The sequence below is a fragment of the Haplochromis burtoni genome, unplaced genomic scaffold (assembly GCF_018398535.1).
Source record: "Haplochromis burtoni strain Fernald_Lab_line unplaced genomic scaffold, NCSU_Asbu1 Contig_139, whole genome shotgun sequence".
NCBI classification, from domain to species: Eukaryota; Metazoa; Chordata; class Actinopteri; order Cichliformes; family Cichlidae; genus Haplochromis; species Haplochromis burtoni.
Window position 1 is genome coordinate 1332956 of NW_024582500.1, and position 20813 is coordinate 1353768.

Genomic DNA, 20813 nt, shown 5'->3' on the forward strand with positions numbered 1-20813 from the left:
CCCAAGGTATATGGTCTGACACAGTTACCTCGTACCTAATAGTCATGTTTGCTAAAGCTGCATGTCCATCAGCTGTACAGATACAGTGGTCCAGCCATGATGTACTATGCCAGGCTTCACTTATGTATGTATAGCTATCTGCAGGCAGTAACACTTTGGTAGACAAAAATTATATTAGATATTATATTAGAATTATCCTAATATAATATCTAATATAATTTTAATATAGTTCAACAAATAAAGTTCCAAACAAAATCTAGGTAAATTCATACTTTTTTTTTTTTTTTTTTACCATACTGATAAAGTTTATAGTTAAGGTTGGACCAGGTGACCCCAAATCCTCCCTTAGTTATGCTGCAGCAGGCCTAGGCTGCTGGTGAAGTTTTCCATGATCTTTGTGTTTCTTTGCGCCACTTTATATTTAATCATTAGTTATTATTAGGCTTTTGTGAAGGACTGTGGTTGTCCCCTCCCTAAGCCTGGTTCTGATTTCTTCCTGTTAAAAGGGAGTTTTTCCTCCCCACAGTTGTAGAGTGCTTTCTCACAGGAGGTCGTTTGATTGCTGGGGTTTTCATTGTATTAATAGAGCTGACTGTTTTTATGATTTGGTGCTATATGAAGAAAAAAATAATTATTTAACTGTTTGAACTATCATTTTAAGAAAAAAAACAGTAGCTCATTTTAAATTTAATGGCAGAAACATGCCAACTGCTTTGCAACTAGGTTTGTTAAAGCATGTATCCCATCCGTGTATGCCAATCAAGCAGTAGTGTAGAAAAGGTCACAATAGCAAGTCTTTTCCAAAAGGTGTGAAACATCCACAAATTGTATGGGTACAATGCACAGACACACATATCTACTAATTACTGATGAGTAACAATCTGAAAAAAAAAAAACACTTGGAATTCACAAACCAAAACTGAATCACAAACTTCTTGCATGGCTGGAAATTACCGAGGTTATGTTCAATTACTCCAGTTAGTGGAAATGAGATCTAACAGACCCTGAAGCTATAAAAACCTGTATCAGAGCAGTCAAAGCAAAAATGACCTAAAAGAAAATTAACTACCATACAAATGTTATAAAGGGGGAAACTATACATAGAAGTTAAAAGTTGGGCCTCTATCTTTAAGAGTCTGTAGGGACTGACTTGATTATGAAATCAGCTTCCCAGTTGGCTTCATTTGGTTTTTTAAATATATCATTGTACTTGATGAACTCTCACCTTTGTTCTTTGCTGAGGCAAAGCTTTGGTTGCACTTTCAGAACATAATATAGCAAAATTTCATTTTTTTTTTTTAATTGTACATCAGCCCTCCCCACTAAAAAGCATAAAAATAGATCTGAAACAAATAAACTAAACCAGCACCAGCAAAGAAATTTCTGTTAGGTCGAATATTTCTTTGTTGTAACAATGATTCTTGGCAATAAATCTTATGCTGTTGGAAAGCCTGTTTATTTCCCCTTAGATGATACAACATTAAACCCTTGACATTTCTCTGTCAATGCCAAACAGTTTATTTTGACATTGACTGCTGTTTGGTGTGATTTACTGGATTGGGTGATTGAAGTCTGAAGAAACAAATCAAATTATCCAAATCAGTCAAGGGTAGTATGTTTACAGCAGACACCAACTGAACACTATAGCCAGGTCCATGTTCACAGATGCCGCTATTTGTAGGTACACACCTGATTTCACCTGAAGTTCAAAACAAGCATCAGTAGCACAATAAGCTGTTTGGCGCTCACAGAGACAATTTGGTTGGTTTTTCAAGGGCACAACCCACATACTCAACTCTGCATTGTATTTTTCTTACAAATGTGGCAAAATTTAATGGAAAATAAATATGCTTATCAAACTATATAAGATTTATTGCTAAGAAGCATTGTTCCAACAAAGAAATAACCGGCCAAACATACGCTTCCTTACTTTTTATACAGTTTATACGCTGTATTTAAGCACTGGAAAGAAAATGACTACACAAAAGTACAATGCTTCTACATTTTGCAAAACAAGAATAAAGCAGTACAACTTATTACCACCTTAATTTGATGCCACTCCCTGTTATCACTCTCCTAATCATACTCTATTTCCTCAAATATTAATGAATGAAGGTTCAGCTCTTAGAAAGCTGAATCAGGTCACATTATGCAGATCTGAGCACGTCTCTCCGAAGACAAAAGAGCACATGGCTGAAACCACGGGGAACATGCAACTCATAAACAAGGTTAAAAGGGGTTAACAATTGGTGTGAAGTGTTCTTCGAGATAGATCCGTCGTTCATTATGCCTCATTTTTAAGCCAGTCAGTATCAGTTTTTATCTCCAAGGGTCATGTGGAAGAATGAATATACATTAAGAGCTTGTCCCAAATGTGCATGTAATTATAGGAACTTGTTGGGGCAACAGTACTTTTTTCCTTCCTAAACTTACATTAAATTGTCAAAGTATACAAGGTCTAACAGCATGGGAAGGGAGATGGAAAGAAGTGAATAATTAAACTTCCTTTTTAATGTTTAATCTTGGTGATTAATGTCAGTGGAAAAACCTATTTGGCCTTACACCCGAGGGGAATACTTATGAGCTTTGAGCTTGTAGTTATATGATTACATTTATGGGCATGGTGCTAATCTTAACGTGTGCGAAGCTTGAGGCACCAAGGTAGTGAAGAAGCACGAGAGGCTGAACAGTTCTTCAGCTTAACTGTGAACCCCTGCCAACTCCAGTTGCCCTGTGACCTCCACTATTGCCTATTTTCTTTAGTTTCTTACTATTATTTGTCAAAAATGAATGAAATGCTATAGTTCAGCACGTTCTCTCTCACTGAAGTGAAGAGTTCTCAACCTTTCCTTGAACTTTTCTCAGCACTTTACTTACCAGCCGTAGTCGTGAGGACATCCGTAGTGTTTCTGAGCCCCATGAAGTCAAACTGGTAAAGCCTCCAGTATTTCTGATCAGATGTCTCCACTGAGTTTCGCTTCCATTTGTACACAATCTCATCTCGTGGGTAGCCGTCTGGAAACCACATGGAGAATTTGGTGTAAATGAAAGAATATGAAAGGGAGAGAAAGGTAGAAATAAAAGTTGAAATAAAGAATACAGAAAAGATTGTTGCAACAATGCAGTTTTTATTTTATGCCTAAATTATATATGTTATATACAGCCAGTTTTTGTTAGTAGTTGAGTGGACTGCAGACCAACTGAACAACTTGTTTCCTTGAAATCTATTATGTACAACCATAGTGAACAAATCCTCTTGAATTATTTACTGTAGTTTTCATCTTAACCTCTTAAAGTAACATACATCCGATGGCAGTGTTGGGAAGGTTTTTTTTAAAATGTATTCCACTACAGATTACAGAATATATGCCCCAAAATGTATTTTGTAACGTATTCCGTTAGTAACGTATTCTGAATACTTTGGATTACCTATTATATTATCATGCTTTTTACAACTACATGAATGTGAATTATTACTTTTACTGAAGGTTACTCGCCATACCAATACCGACTAGATTTTTAAATCTTAATATAAAATGAGTAACAGTAGGGTGGACATTAGGTAAGGCTGCATTTTTTGCAGCGATCTCATATAGAAAACTGTTTCATGTGTATATAAAACAGGTCTGCGGCTCCGAACCGTAGTAAAGGGACCTCTGGCTAATACGTCGGGTTCTGTGTCGGGCTCGTAGCTGAAAACTAGCTTTAATTTGTTATCTGGGTCAGCTTTGCTAGCGAGAGACAGAGAGAGGCGTTGAAAGGCTGTTTCAACAGAACTTATTGTTTCGGAGAAAAACACAAAAAAACTGTACAGTCGAGTCTTAATAGCTTACTTACAACTGGGCTCATCAGGCACTCTTTTTGGCTGCAGTGGTTATTATTATATTTACATACTTCCATCTCCCGTTTCTGCTCGGTGACAACTCGTACTTTTCCACTCTCCTTTTTCTCCCTCCCTCGCTCACAGACACATAACGGGTATGGCAGTCCATTCTCCCTGCAGCACGGACTACACTGCCCATGAAGCTACATTCTTAGGGCGATGCTGTAACACTCTGCCTATTGCCTTCATATTAAATCATTTTTGTGAATAATTTTTTAAAATATTTCTTCACGTCATTATGCGGCCGCAAGTATATGGCGTTATTTTTGTGAATATTACAAAAATACATTTTTTTGCATGCAGCAATGAGTTTTGTTCACTCAAATTTAGCTTTTCTTTGCTCAAAATAAATTTCTCCTCATAACGCACCTGCAAATCTTTTTTTACGTGTGCTCAAATTTTTTTTACGTGCGCTCAGAATAGTGGCACAAAAATAATGCCATACAAGTAGGGGTGACATGGGTCGCGAGATTGAGATACAGGCATTAGAGCCTCTTAATGCGCGTTTTGTTTGGGGCATGGAAACCAAAAATAGAGAGGGCATAGCCGAACATATGAAACAGGAAAAAACCACCATGTAATCCCTTTATTTCAGCAAAGTAACTGTATTCTGAATACCACCTTTTTAAATGGTAACTGTAACGGAATACAGTTACGCATATTTTGTATTTTAAATACCTAACGGTGTTCTGACAAACCATCCTACTTTGGCAAAACGTCCTACCATAAGTAGTTTATGCACATTTCTGCTGTCACAGAGTAATTCCAGCACCAATTTAAGTAGGTATGACGGTTTGCCACTTAACTTTGCCCATTAAAGTATGCCTTTAGGTAACATTCACAAAGATAGCATGGTTTGGCACTTAATCTTACCCGTCAGAGTATGTTTCTAGCTCTTATTAAGAAAGGTAGGGTGATTTGCCACTTAATTTTAGCTGTTAAAGTATGCTTCTAGCTCAGATTAACAAAAGTAGGACGATTTGCCACTTAATTTTAGCTGTTTAAGTATGCTTGTAGGTGACATTCACAAAGGTAGGATGGTTTGGCAGTTAATTTAACCCATCAGAGTATTTTTCTAGCTAATATTCACAAAGGTAGGACAGTTCGCCACTTAATTTCGTGTTGTGCGCATGCGCAGAAACAACGGGTAGGATGGTTTGCCAGGTAGGATGGATTCCCAGAACAACAGCGGTACATGTAATCCATTACTCCCCAACACTGTCTGATGGCCAGTAAACGGTTTACTGGTAGGGCTAGGGTGTTGTTGAGTCTCATGCTAAACAACACAGTTCCAGAAAACAGAAGTCCTCTATCAAATCATCTCTCTAAGATGCAATTTGGGCATTATAAGATAGTCATTTGGGAATACCAAATAGGTAAAAATTACCTATTATGGGTGGAAATGAACCTAGCCCAAGCCTAACTCTACATGGGTCACAGGCAACCTAGCAGATGATGAGGTTAGCGCATGCTTTGAGTCACGAACCCGGTATTTTTTAGGGTACCAAACAAATTCCATTGTTATTATAATAGCGAGAAATTGATTCAAATTAAATAAGTTGCTGCCAAACTTTGCTATTGGAGCATATTTGGGTTGAGCTGCTGTTGCCTAAAGAGCAGTGCTGTTACGTTACAAGAAAAGAAAATTTGGTTACATTAGAAAACTTACTACTGTTGCAGCTCTTGTTTTGTTACAGCTGTTCACGCACCTATCGTGGCGTTGGCAGTATGGCTGTGTTTCTACAATAATTTCAATGATACATCCATACAGTGGCTCAGAGGTTTAGTGGTTCAGAGTTTGGTTATTTATTTATGTTTTTTCAAACTATTGAAAACATGTGACTTTCTGAAGAAAACTTTAAAAAGAAGGTTTTTTATTTCCTGTTTAAATTCTACTACTTATACCGGCACTGATGTGGAGGTTTTGAATTTGTGGGGACACTAGTCGTTCAAGAGAATGCTAAAGTGAGTCTGCCTCTCAGAAAGTGTTTTTTGGGGGAAGTGTTTTCCAAAATGCAAACTGTCCAAGTGAATACATTTTATAATCTAAGGGAAACACCTTGTCCAAAGAAAAATGTTTTATATTGTGAGTTGTTTAAAATAATTAAGAAGTGCGGCATTATTTTGTTAGAGACCATTATAAATTCTGTTCTATGCCCTCACCAATAGGTGGCCAGCAGTCTGGATCTGGACCCAGACACCATTCTTTATGTAGCCACACATCTTACTAGATTTTGACTGACTGTTTCTATCTATTAGTTTTCTTTCAAAACTCAAAAGAGGCAACTGGGGACCTGGTACATGTTAAAGGGTAATGGTAAAAAGACAGCCTCTAGGCTACTTTTAAAGAAAAAGATAATAGAAGTGGCTTGCCTTTTTCTTAATAAAAATCGATTTTTCTTTTAATGTAGCGTGTTGTCAGATATGTGTTTCTGTTACAAGCCCATTGTTCCACTTCAGTGACATGTAAAAGTGATTTTTCCATGGAGTGCTTACAAGGAGAATGGCCTGCTCAAAAGGCTTTAAAGCTGGAGCCACTATGTTCTGTACTAATTCTGGAGATGTTCAACCTTAAAATGGCACAGTTTCACATGCAGGGTATTGCTCGGGGGTAGACATTAGACACAAGCACTAGCAAGCACATTGGGAATTGAATTTTCTTGAAAGCTAATACATCAACAACACTGGTGTCTCCTTGTAAGTAAAAGAAAAAAAGCTGAGCTCAATTGACAAGTTGAACCAGTTTGACATGCAAAAATGAGTGACAGCAGTAATGAGCAAGTGGCAAGGCTTGTCGTGCCCTGTACTGGCAACCAGACTAATTATGTAAATGGTCTAATTTAGAGGATAGCCATCTATAACCAAGAGGAGCAATCACCATGATGCAAGAGGGATGTAGTTGGCAAATATTATTGCCATCATATTTCTCTTGGTGTGTGTTTTACAGTTATCTTTTCTGCAGACAGTATTACCATTGTGTTGCCAGTGTATCTCCATAGCTACAAGAGCCTTCATGCTTTTAAAAGCCCCCTGAAGCCACATGTTCTTTCACAATCTTATAAATTACAGCTGTCTCTGGCCTTGATTCTAATATTCTCCCTTCCAACTCTCCAAACAAAGAAGACAAGAGAGGCCTTCTTCTGCCACATCCCTCTAAACAAAGCCAGTTAATTAAATTTGATTTCTTCTAGCTTTTTTATATAATGCAAGCTAATAGAAGACATTCCTCTTTTTCAACAAGCCCGTGGTCCTGAATCACAACCACTTAAAGGATTAAGAAGTTCAGTATACACATATATACATATAAATAGACTAAGTTATTTTAAGAAGAAAGGACTTTCTGTCCAAAAGTAAGAGTTTACTGTGCTTAGTAACGATTAGCTGACTGAAAAAGTGAAGGAAAAGAAAAGAAAGAGCCTGCAAGCACATTGTACAGAAGGTCAGTCGAGGTTCATTTCCAGCGTCAGCTGCTTTGGGAATATGCTTAAACTCTAAGCACTGGATTGCATCCCTTGTTCGTCACAGTGACACCCAAAGGTTTGACATTTTAGATGAGCTTTTCAAAATGAAAACAAGAACACAAAACCTGAGCGACATGAATGCTCAGCCACGACTGAACATGAACCTTTGTGGGGGTTTCAAGTACTGTAAAAACCCCTGTGGCAGCCATGATGGAGGTCTTGTGCTTTCTTTTTTTGAGCATGATGGAGTGAGGACTGCTGATTGCATCTTTTAATGCATGACTAGTCTGTTTCAACAGCACTGAGATACACTGATGTTTCTTGATTGTTACACACTAGCAGGACAGCTTTAGGGATGGCAATGTCAGTTTGTTGGTCAGTGAAGGTCCTACACCCCTTGTCAGGACTGAAATATCTCGAAAAAACTGGAACCCAGAGGATAAATGCTTTGGAATTTGGAAAGTTTCTTGACTTTATATGTAACACCACTGTCAGATTGACACTTTTTGGCTTTTACCAAAATATCTGAACAATTAGTGGATGAAATACTCGAGCCAAGAGGAATTCACAGCTCTTCTCCCATGCCAATGTAAGTTCAACATTTTATGGAATCAAAGGGTTCTGTTAGAAGTGAAGCATGCAATCATTGTCCACAGAATCAAAATGATTTGAAGCTTTACTCTTTTTTCTCTTCCACTATGCAGCTGACCTTTGTGTTTTTGAACAAAATGCCCTCAAAAATACTGGATTTCATACAGCTTATTACAGACAGTCATGTTCTCCTCAATTCACAATAACAATCATCACAACGTTCTTCTTATTGTAAGGTAAAGACCCCACGATAATGGAGACAAAAACCAACAATCAGCCCAAGCAAGTACTTGGTGACAGTGACAGTGGGAAGGAAAAAACTCCCTTTTAGCAGGAAAGAACCTCTCAGGCAGAACCAGGCTCCGCCGGTCAATGGCAATAGCAATAAATGGTAGTAAGTTCAGTGACTGGCCTCTTAAATATGTTAAAGTTGTGCCACGACAAATGCCCGCAAACTAATTAAATCCCCATCATTTCTTTGAAGTGCTGATTGTCAAATGTTACAGCGATAACACAGCTATAGAAAATGCATTACCATTTAGCCTGAAGCACTATGTGGCCTCTCACAGGAGGTCTTGTTTTAATTTACAGTGCAGACTTTGTAAGGTTACTTAAACCTAGCACTGAATATGTAACATGTTTTTTCTGACTCTTATTCATGGCCAGCATTTTGTAACACATATTCCATTTCTCATATTTAATGATGCATGCTTTTGAAATGTAAATATCCTCCATATGTTGCACCACACTAGGTATTTTTAAAGAAAATGATTGAAGCACAGCTCTGATGTGGAGAGCTGCATGAGTGCAAAGTGCCTGTAATGATGGCTTGTTAGTTTTATCGTTTGCTACCTTTTATACTGAGATCGCCATTTAACAGAAATCACTACCATAAAGAGACTAGAGTAACAAAGAAAGATAGAGCAGCTTAAAAGCATCTTTGAAACAAGGTGAAGCCACTAATTCAAAACATGTTTTCACGGTGTCGGATTGCTTGCATAATGCCTGTCAGGAATACAGCTGCTATCGAAAAATACTCTGAATTAATAAGTGAAATTAGTGAGGCCATGAACGCATCCATCAAGAATATTATGTTCCATCTCAATATATGAAACTGATTGCAGCCGTAATGGGGAGGTTTCTAATTTGCTTCATGATGAAGAGAGAACATTTTAAAAGCCTTGAACATTAGACTTTGACGGTATTATAACACATCAGCTGCTGCGTGCCTTGAGTGGTAACACAGAAATGTAGTTGGATGTTACTGCACACTAGAAGGCTGCACGTGATTGGACAGAGCTGAAAAGTGAGGGACAATTATGGCTTCATTTTCAGATGTCATTCTAGTGTTCAATGACTGGTTCTGGCCCTCTCTCTCTCTGTCTATCCTCCTGCTCCCCTACAGCAGCGCTTCATATCGTGGACCATCTGCCGTGGAATATGCCACTTATAGGCTGGCAACTCATCTATGCGTAACAGAAGGAGACGACCTGAGAGAAACACTTGCTGCTCAGTTGTACTGCACCGTTAAGACTGATGGAAATTGGCTTTTTTGGAGCCTTGAAATGGATAAACAGGTTATCAAAAACACATGTGCAGAGATGGATGCTGTCTCCAGAATAGGGGACATTCAAATAAATAAATATAAAATAAGAATTTCTTGAAATTCATTCTATGACAGATACAAATGTAGTTTCTGTTGCTCCATAAAGGGAACCTATCGTGCTAATTCCCAGCCACATATTTTTATTCTAGAGGTGAGTCACAGATAAACTGTAAGAAATGAACAGGAGATTCATAGTTCAAAATAACCTTTATCTTACACTATTCTATTCCCCCTCCCTTTAAGCCAATGTTCCATTTGTTTGGGTGACCCTTGTGCAGGGGTAATTCAGCTTCAGTGGCTAAATTAAAACTGTTTTTCCTTCCCACCTTTGCCAAATTGCCTGGTCATAGAGGGTTGTCTCATTGTAGGTGTTTCTCTGTATTGTTGTATTATTGTCTTTACCTTACAATATTAAGCACCTGACTGTTGTTGTAAATTGGTCCTATATACACTACCAGTCAAAGGTTTGGGCACACTTTCTCATTTCATGTTTTTTCATTGTTATTACTACTTTCTATATTGTAGTTACATACTGAAGGCATCAAATATATGAAACAAGATACATGGAATTATGTAGCAAAGAAAAAAATGATAAATAACTCTGAATGTGTCTTATATTTTAGATTCCTCAAAGTAGCCACCCTTTGCTTTGTTGACAGGGCTGCAAACCCTTGGCCTTCTCTCATTGAGTTTCATGATGCAGTCACCTGAAATGGTTTTCACTTCACAGGTGTGTCTTGTCAGGGTTTATTTGTGGAGTTTCTTGCGTCTTAATGGGGTTGGGACCATCAGTTGTGTTGTGCAGAAGTCAGGTTGGTACACAGCTGACAGCCCTATTTGAAAACTGTTAGAATTCATATTATGGCAAGAACCAATCAGCTAAGTATAGAGAAACAACAGTCCATCGATACTTTAAGAGCTGAAGGTCAGTCAGTCAGTTCTGAAAATTACTAAAACTTTGACTGTGTCCTCAAGTGCAGACCCCAAAACCATAAAGCATTGTGACAAAACTGGCTCACATGAGGACCGCCCCAGGAAAGGAAGACCAAGAGTCACCTCTGCTGCTGACACATCTCTACATCAACTGTTTTGAGAAGACTGCGCGAATCAGGCCTTTATGGTCAAATAGCTGCTAAGAAATCACGACCAAGGAAAAGCAACAAGCAGAAGAGTGTTTGGGCCAAGGGACACGAGGAATGGACATTAGACCAGTGGAAATCTGTGCTTTGGTCTGATGAGTCCAGATTTTAGATTGTTGGTCTTCCACTCGCCGTGTCTTTTTGAGACACAGAAAAGGTGAACGGATGGTCTCTACATGCATGGTTCCCACCGTGAAGCATGGCGGAGGAGGTGTGATGGTGTGGGGGTGCTTTGCTGGTGACACTGTTGGGGACACTACCACAGCATCCTTTAGTCGAGGTTTACCTGTTCACCAAATTTCCTGAAATTCAACTCAGATGGGTTTGCCTGATGTTGCTGACAGATGTCGTTCTCTTTGATGGAGGATAAATGTCCAACCACATGGACCTTGGAGAAAAGGGTTATTTACTGTGAAACCTTTCACTAAGAGAAGAGACATAATGGAAGCCAATTTATGGTCAATAGCTCTTTCAGTAACTGCAGTACTGTTTCATCACACAGTGAACAAATTCTATATATGTTAGAAAATGGAATTGGATTATCTGAACTCAATGCTGGGTGGAGGTTTAATAATGGGCGCTGACAAATACTGCCATTTGTAGCTGCACTGGGTAATGATTATTATGTAAAATAAATCAGAGAAAGATTTCTGGGCCAACAGAATGACCTGTCAAACATAATCGAATGTGATTTTTATCTTTTCGATGATGGGCTTGCTAATGAGATGCAGGGGAGACTAATTTCATGGCAGCAAAAAAGCTTCTTGCATTGCTTTTATTGACTTGATTTTCTTTTATGATATTTGGGGAGTTTCTGACTATGTAAAGGAACAGTCAAAAAATCTGGAAAAAGTCTTCCTTCGCTCGATTGTGATTAAAAAAAAAAAAGATTTAGTATTTTTACCTAATTAATTCTAAATCTTGTTTCAAAGGTTTCCTTCCAAAATAATGACTTTTGTGATTCAAAATAACAAACACCTGCATGGACTGCATGGAGATATTGTGCCAGAAAATTACATAACTATGATGTTTTTGAGCTGATGTTAATGCCACAGGATGGCAGAACTCTGCAATTACTGAGTCAGCAGAGTGTTGGCAACTTTTACGTTAGTTTCATGGCTGTGTCTTTGTGGTTTGCTTTGCAGTAATACAATGCTTCCACTTTGTCATAGGCGAATAATTTTGTCCATATGGAATACGTAGAGCTCTGGTCAATATCCACTTCAAGGTCTCCTGCACATCTCGACAGCTTCCAACATCCTGAGTAGTTTTTGATTTTGTACTGGTCTAGTCCGGGAGCTGTGTTTCACTGCCCCACCGATTAATTTAAGTCAACAGCTGTACTTATACTGCTACACTATCATCATTGCATTCATTTCATCCAATTACTAATTGGTACGTTATTTTTATGTGTATATATGTATATATATATATATATGACAGTGTTGGGAAGGTTACTTTTAAAATGTATTCCATTACAGAATACAGAATACATGCCCCAAAATGTATTCTGTAACGTATTCCGTTACGTTACTCAATGACAGTAACGTATTCTGAATACTTTGGATTACTTAATATATTATCATGATTTTTACAGACAAGGAGGAGACGGAGGTATCGTTTGGTCTAGCTAGCCAGGGAGCACAGCCGTTTATTCACATTTTCAGAAGAACACTGCCGCTAGCTAACTGCTCAGCGCGGCAACAACAACAACACACAGGGCGCCCTCTGACCCCGGAAGGACACACCGTCGCAGCGAGAGGGCGTCACCCGTCACCATGGCAACATACACAAAACATAACTGTACAAGCAGAACCCCGAACAGCCCTGACCCGCTACAATATTATCATGCTTTTTACAACAACGTGAATGTACTATTGCTGTGTGATTTATTACTATTACTGAAGGTCCGCGACTCCGAACTGTAGTAAAGGGACCTCTGACTAATGCTGGGCTCACACTGTGCGATTTTTGGCCCATTTTGAGCCGATTTTTGAGTCGTGCGATCGTTTTGGCGATCGGCCCGATTTTGGCCTTCATCGTGCGTCGTGCATCGTGTAGTATACGTGGGGTAACGAGAAGTGATTAACACCTCACGACCAGCTCCCGATCATCAATCGCTCGTGAGGGTGTCACCACAGGCGCTCACACTGCTCACGCGCAAACACGTAAACGTCGGTGAAAAAGACGGAGCAGCACGGCAGTGCAGCGTGTGATCTGGACACAAGCGATGGAGGCACAACCTGTAGAACCATCCGAGCCCTTTCGATGTGGCCTCACAAAATTATCACGACCACAACAACCGTGAAAATAGTTGGATCGACACTGCTGCTCAATCACAGCTGCCTGATCAATGTTTTTCATTAGCAATTTAGCAAAGTTGATGGTGGTGGTGTGTCTGTGTGAGTGAAAGACAGAGAGGGAGAGCGAGCGACAGAATTTCTGTTATAACCTTCATTTTTATGGACGCACAGTGTGAGCACTCAGGTCGCATCAGAGCATCGGGCCGTATAGTGTGAGACCCTGCATCGTGACCTATGAACTTCTAACCCCTGCGAGTCAATCGTACAGTTTGAGCAGGAGCTGAATCGCGCGACTGAAAAAATCGCACAGTGTAAGCCCAGCATAATACGGCGGGGTCCCTGTCGGCTGGTAGCCGAAAAATAGCTCTACTTTGTTGTGTGGGTCAACTTTTCTTGCGACAGACAGAGAGAGGCGTTGAAAGGCTGCTCCAACGGAACTTGTTGTTTTCGGAGGAAAACACGAACACAGGTGTACAGTCGAGTCTTAATAGCTTACTTACAACTGGGCTCGTCAGGCACTCTTCTTGGCTGCAGTGGTTATTATTATATTTACATGCTTCCAGCTCCCGTTTTTGCTCGATGACTGCTCGTACCTTTCCACTCCCCTTTTTCTCCCTCCTAGCGCTCACAGACACATAACGTGTATGGCAGTCCATTCTCCCAGCAGCACGGACTACACTGAACATGATGCTACATTCTTTAGAGCTATGCTTGTAGCATTCTGCCTGTTAGCTTAGCACAACAACAACAACAACGAAAAGGCGCTCTCTCACCCAGGAAACACACAGTCGCAGAGAGAGAGAGCGTCGCCCTGTAACCATGGCAACCGTAACGCTGCCGCCTGGAACAAAAGAACGTAGCTGTCAAACAAAACCCAAACAGTCCTGACCCGCGACAAAATGAAACAGGAAAGTACCCCAGTGTATTCCATTTATTTCAACAAAGTAACTGTATTCTGAATACCACCTTTTTAAACGGTAACTGTAACGGAATACAGTTACTCATATTTTGTATTTTAAATACGTAACGGCGGTACATGTATTCCGTTACTCCCCAACACTGATATATATGTGTGTATATATATATATATATATGTGTGTATATATATATATGTATGGTAAATGGTAAATGGCCTGTATTTTTATAGCGCTTTACTAGTCCCTAAGGATATATGGTGATTATTAGTGCTATTATGATTTGTTATGCTATATACTCTATATAAATAATATATATGTGTGCATAATATATACCTGATCACTGTGGTGACTATCATGATACGATCCTATCTCTACGTGTATGCTACTGTAGGATACGGTATTATGATACTGTATGCTACCAAATAGCTGTCTTGTGGTCTACCTATACTATATATGTTATATTTTTGTTGAGTATATATATATATATATATATATATATATATATGTATATATATATATATATATTAGGGGTGCAACGATATTCGTATCGATATTGAACCGTTCGATACAGTGCTTTCGGTTCGGTACGCATATGTATCGAACAATACAACATTTGTAATTTATTTTATCAACTTTCCTTCTGACGATGCTGTCTGTGTTGAGCGCTCAGTGAATCTGCGTTCGACTACTCCGCCTAGGCTGCACTGTCGAGCGCAGATCCACTGAGCGCTCAACACAGACAGCATAGTCAGAAGGAAGAGCGCAGGGCAAGCTAGCGAGACAGAAGTTAAGCTCTGCTTGCAACAAGCAAATTGAACCTCATTCAGATCTGGCGTTTGGAATTATTTTGGTTTTCATGTGACGTATGACCCTGAAGGTAAGCGAGTCATGGACTAAAGTAAAACAGTATGTTGGATGTGCCACGCAATGCTTAATTACATTGGTGTGAACTAGTGTGTTAGCGCAGTTAGCTCGTTAACGTGTTGGCCGTCTAGCCCCATGCACGGAGCGATCGGCGGTAGCTCGTTAACGGAGATTTGCTGTGTTGTGGCGTTAAGGTCATTTCAACGAGATTAACCTGAAAGCACTAGTGGGAACACAACAAATATGACTGCACATTTACGCCGACATCATCCGTTAAGGTCATTTCAACGAGATTAACCTGAAAGCACTAGTGGGAACACAACGAATATGACTGCACATTTACGCCGACATCATCCTAGTGCAAAGACAAAAACAACAAGCATGCTACTAACTTTAGCCGAGTCATTTAGACAGCTGTTAGCACATGATTCTCCTTATGCTGCTGAGAATATAGCCCAGAAGAAGCGGATAGTATAGCTTTTATTTTGGAAAGAGACATTTCTCTGTAATAAACTCTCTTTTCCAAAGATGAGTGATTCCTCAATCAGATACAGGGCTTGCAAAATCGCTAGCCCGACGTCCCGGGGCTAGCGATTTTTCCAGTCGGGCTACCAAAATCTATCTCTGCCCTGCCCGTCGGGCTATTGTAGGAAGGAAAAATATATGTCAATGCTTTTGCATTCTTTCGGAAATGTAGCTGGGTAATTATGTCATTGGCATCGGTGAGCCACTGTCAATATGTGACATATTGAAATCGCGTTTGAATTTGCGCTTGTTTTTTGCTTTCACTTTGCAATCGTGCGAACTGTGTATAGAGAGCGACAGCACTGATCTGTGAGTGATGATAATTTGCGCACCAATTCCTCTGACATCGTCTTATTAATCGTTAGCTTACTATGCAAACATGACAAGTGAAATCTCCCGCAGCAAGCTTAAACATGTGAGAGGTTGATCGCGCAGAGAATCGCTGAGCTTATGTGAGTGAGCGTGTAAAAGCATTTCAGTTCTGCTGAGCCAAATAAGACAGGTCAGGGTGAAGAAGTGACAGCCAAAGAAAAGCTTACCACAAAACGGAGAAGTTATGACAAATCAGACTATAAGGCAAAAAGAAAGTGCAGCTTTATGGTTTCATGGACAAAAGAATTTCTGTGGCTGCAATATGACGAGCTAAATAACCAGGGCTGCACATAAGTGGTCCGCAGGTGCGCATTCGCTGTCAAAATAAAAAACACGCACAAGGGTTAGGGTTAAATTTAAAAACTGTACTTTTGAGTTAAAATATATATTTATAATTTTAATAAATGACAAATTAAAAATGCATGAACATTTTTTTGTATCGAAAAAATATCGAACCGTGACACCAAAGTATCGAACCGAACCGTGAATTTTGTGTATCGTTGCACCCCTAATATATATATATATATATATACATATACATATATACACACACATATACATATATCGTATATGTATATAGTATGTATGTATACTATGTATATACCCTGCTGGGGTAATAGGCTGGCCAAAGGAGGAGATAGAAGCCACTGACATAAAGACAAGAAAGCTCCTTACCATGCATGGAGGGTTTCACCCCAAGTCCAGCACCCTGAGGCTGTACGCTAAGCGGAAGGAAGGGGGCCGGGGACTGGTGAGTGTCAGCACCACAGTCCAGGATGAGACAAGGAACATCCAAGAATACATTGGGAAGATGGCCCCAACTGACCGAGTGCTCAGTGAATACCTCAGGCAGCAGAAACCCAAGAAAGAGGAGGGAGACGAGGAACCATCATGGAAGGACAGGCCCCTGCACGGTATGTACCACCGGCAGATAGAGGAGGTGGCTGATATCCAGAAATCCTACCAGTGGCTGGACAAAGCTGGACTGAAAGACAGCACAGAGGCACTAATCATGGCAGCACAAGAACAAGCTCTGAGTACAAGATCCATAGAGGCTGGGGTCTATCACACCAGACAAGACCCCAGGTGCAGGCTGTGTAAAGATGCCCCAGAGACAATCCAGCACATAACAGCAGGGTGCAAGATGCTAGCAGGCAAGGCATACATGGAACGCCATAACCAAGTGGCCGGCATAGTGTACAGGAACATCTGTGCCGAGTATAACCTGGAAGTCCCGAGGTCAAAATGGGAGACGCCCCCAAGGGTGGTGGAGAATGACCGAGCTAAGATCCTGTGGGACTTCCAGATACAGACGGACAAAATGGTGGTGGCTAACCAACCGGACATAGTGGTGGTAGACAAACAGAAGAAGACGGCCGTAGTGATCGATGTAGCGGTTCCGAATGACAGCAATATCAGGAAGAAGGAACACGAGAAGCTGGAGAAATACCAAGGGCTCAGAGAAGAGCTCGAGAGGATGTGGAGGGTGAAGGTAACGGTGGTCCCCGTGGTAATCGGAGCACTAGGTGCGGTGACTCCCAAGCTAGGCGAGTGGCTCCAGCAGATCCCGGGAATAACATCGGAGATCTCTGTCCAGAAGAGCGCAGTCCTGGGAACAGCTAAGATACTGCGCAGGACCCTCAAGCTCCCAGGCCTCTGGTAGAGGACCCGAGCTTGAAGGATAAACCGCCCGCAGGGGCGTGCTGGGTGTATATATATATATATATATATATATATATATATATAGTATATATATATATATATATATACATATTTATATAATTTGCTTTATGGTTATAAGTTTTTATTCCTTACGTTTTATTTAGAACCTTACTACGTTTGTTTTACGGTATTAGTACGCTCTACTCCTATATCTTTCATTAGTTATATAATGTTATACATATATGTGATATATACGCTTATATATATGATATTATAATATACTCCTTGTACTGTATATTATATGTTTGATATGATATAATATAGTACTGTATATATGTGTAGTATATATATATAATATATGTGTTATATCAAGTATATATGTTATGATATAAGTATGATATATATATATATGGTATATATATATAGTATATTGTGTATATACTATAATGTATGGTATAATATGTATATTGTGACATATATATGTATATATGTATATATGTGAGTTGTATACACATATATATTATATGTATATATGTGTGGACGTATAGTTATAATATATTGTATATATGTGTGTGTATGATATATTGGGTATTGTATGATGTATGTGTGGTTATATTGTATATGTATGTTTATATGTATATGTTTATGTATATATTTATTTGTATATGTATATATGTATGTATATATGTATATGTATATGTATATATTTATGTATATATGTATATGTATATGTATATATGTATGTATATATGTATATGTATATATGTGTATATGTATATGTATATATGTGTATATGTATATGTGTATATATATGTATATGTATATATGTATATATATATGTATATATGTGTAGATAGATAGATAGAGCTTATGGCAATATTCTGGGATTTTAAACAGCTTTATAACATTACTGAAGACTCTTGTTTTACTTTGAATTATGGTTCAAATTGTATATAATTAAAAAAATACTTTTAAAAATAACATACTCTAGAAATAATGCAACCCTGGAAGACTGTAACTCGAGCAGCAGAGCAGCTTCACTGCAAACAGACCACTGAATTAAAAAAGAGGATATTTGCTGAGGATTAGCAGCCCCCCTTTTTCAGCCACTAAACAATAAAACTGGGTTTGTCCTTGTTTACTAAGGGACTGCATGGAGATATTGTGCCAGAAAATCTGCACCTCCTCCCTTGCATTTGCATTTTCAGGTGTTTAGTGCTTTTCAGCTTGGCGGGTGGGCAGGGTGGTAGGGACACGAGGTGCTTTTGTCTGTGAGGGGTATTGTGAGAGAAACGCAAATAAAAATTTGTTTTACATGTTACAACTGTGGACCACTGGATACTACTATTACATTTTCTTTTCTTTTATCTGGTTTCTGATGGTCAGTTGTATATTTCCAGATTTTAAATGGCATACAGCAGGTCCAGTGCCATGTGGCTGAAGCTGCCAACAATGATAATTTTTTTCATGATGTTGTAAAACGCTTTGAAACCCTGAAAAGCAACCTTGAACATATGATTTGTACAAGCCTGTGCTCAATAATCCATTTCAGACATTTTTTCCCTTATTTGATACCACTGAAAACCGATATCCCTAATATGATCATCTCATGAAAACATCCACTACACTGTAAAAAGTAATCACTCACTGTCCAAATCAATGAATTCAGGTGTTCCAGTCACTTGCACAGGTGTATAAAATAAAGCACCTAGGCATGCAAACTACTTCTACAAACATCTGTTAAAGAATGGGTCACTCTCAGGCACTCAGTGTTTTCCAGCGTGGTACCGTGATAGGATGCCATTTATCCAACAAATCCAGTATTGTAATTTCCTTGCTACTAAATATTCAGCAATCAACTGCTATTTGTATTCTAACAATGTGGAAGCAACAGCTCACTTTCAAATACTGGACCACATCAAGATTTGAGCTGGCTGGCCAACAAGTTTTCATCGTGATGGGTAAAAAAAATGCTGTTTTTTTTGCCAGATGCATCTTTTGTCTCCATATTACACACAAGGTGTTCTTTGGCAACGTCGCTCTGACACACCAGATGCAGTAATATCGACTGCTGAGAGATAACAGTTTCCAAGGCAGGATATCCTCTTTGCATCTTGCAGACACCACTGTATTTTGTCACTTTCTAACAATTTTACACTTTCTAACAATTTTCTCATTTGTCTTCTACTTTCACTTGCTGTTAAGCTTAGTTATTAAAAACTACTTGGTTGGGTTTAGACACAAGGATATTTTGAGGGTCAAGACTTTAACGTTTTACATTCTATCATCCACTTTGTACTTTTCCTGCATCAGTTTATGGTGGAGATACAAATAATGCATGAAGTTCTTAGGTGTCAACTTTAATTTAATATTATCCCTGTTGAATCAACATACAGACACTCAGGATCTACTCTGCTGTTCTTTTGGTTACTTGATTCCAGATAAGATTCAGTCTAACAACCTAACACCTTTTGTTTGTTTGGGGTGGCTATGGCTCAGGTGATAGTGCGGGTCATCTACCAGTTGGAAGGTTGGTGGAGCGACCCCCAGTGCTTCTTGTCCTTGTGTGAAAGTATCCTTGAATAAGATATTTAAACCTGAATTGCTGATACATTGATTTGAGTGTGAAAGTTAGATATAAAAGTGCTTAGATAAAAGCACTGCATGTGTGTGACTGGGTGAATGAGACTCTCTTTGAGCTTTTTGAGTGCTCAAAATTGAGTAGAAAGATACTTTGGGTGTACCCATCCATTTGCTGAAGTAACTTGCTTAAGTGTGGATGTAGGACTTCTAAATCCATTTATGTATTTTATAACTCCTAGACTTCAGTAACTAAGGTGACTTTCACTATGATTTGACTGTGGAAACTTTTTGCACATTCAAACAATGTTGTACATGGTTTCATAGTGTGGTGGTTTACACATTCACCTAACAAGCAAAAAATCCCTGGTTTGATCCTGGAAAGAGACACAAATCCCTTTAGGGTTGTGTAAGGGGATCTGCCAAATCAAACACATGGAACTACCCACTGTGAATCAATTCAATTTTATTTATACAGTTGGACACTCCTGCCTTATGAGCAAACACTTAGCAACAGTGGGAAGGAAAAACTCCTCTTTAACAGTAAGAAACCTCTTTATGATAAAGTGGGGCCTCGTTACTTAAGACCTTGTATGTGAAGTGTAACCCAGTGTTAAAAACGGGATTAAAAGTATAAATAAATATTGATTAAAAACAAAGTTAATTATAATAAATACTGATAAAAAGCATGTAAACATAAGTTTAATTAATATGTACATATGTATATGTAATGTATAAATGGTGTGGGGGCAGGACTTAGTCCTTTAGAGTGTGTTTGTCAGATCCACAGAGCGACCAATCATTGGCCAGTCTGACCCTCCCCCAGTCTGTGCGCTGCTCAGACACCTGTGTGCCTTCATGTGCCAGTCAGATACGCCAGAGACACAGACGGTGAAAGATCAGTTTACCC

General features: G+C 39.1%; 1 protein-coding gene across 2 annotated transcripts in view; it reads right to left on the bottom strand.

Moving 5' to 3' along the window:
- The window catches only part of LOC102310751 (gamma-aminobutyric acid receptor subunit gamma-3), a 177525-nt gene that overhangs the window by 44121 nt on the left and 112591 nt on the right, over positions 1-20813 (bottom strand). For both annotated transcript variants that reach the window (XM_042224485.1, XM_042224484.1), the window contains exon 7: positions 2878-3015. In XM_042224485.1, coding sequence (XP_042080419.1) covers positions 2878-3015 — 138 coding nt within the window. The remainder of the gene's footprint in view (positions 1-2877; positions 3016-20813) is intronic.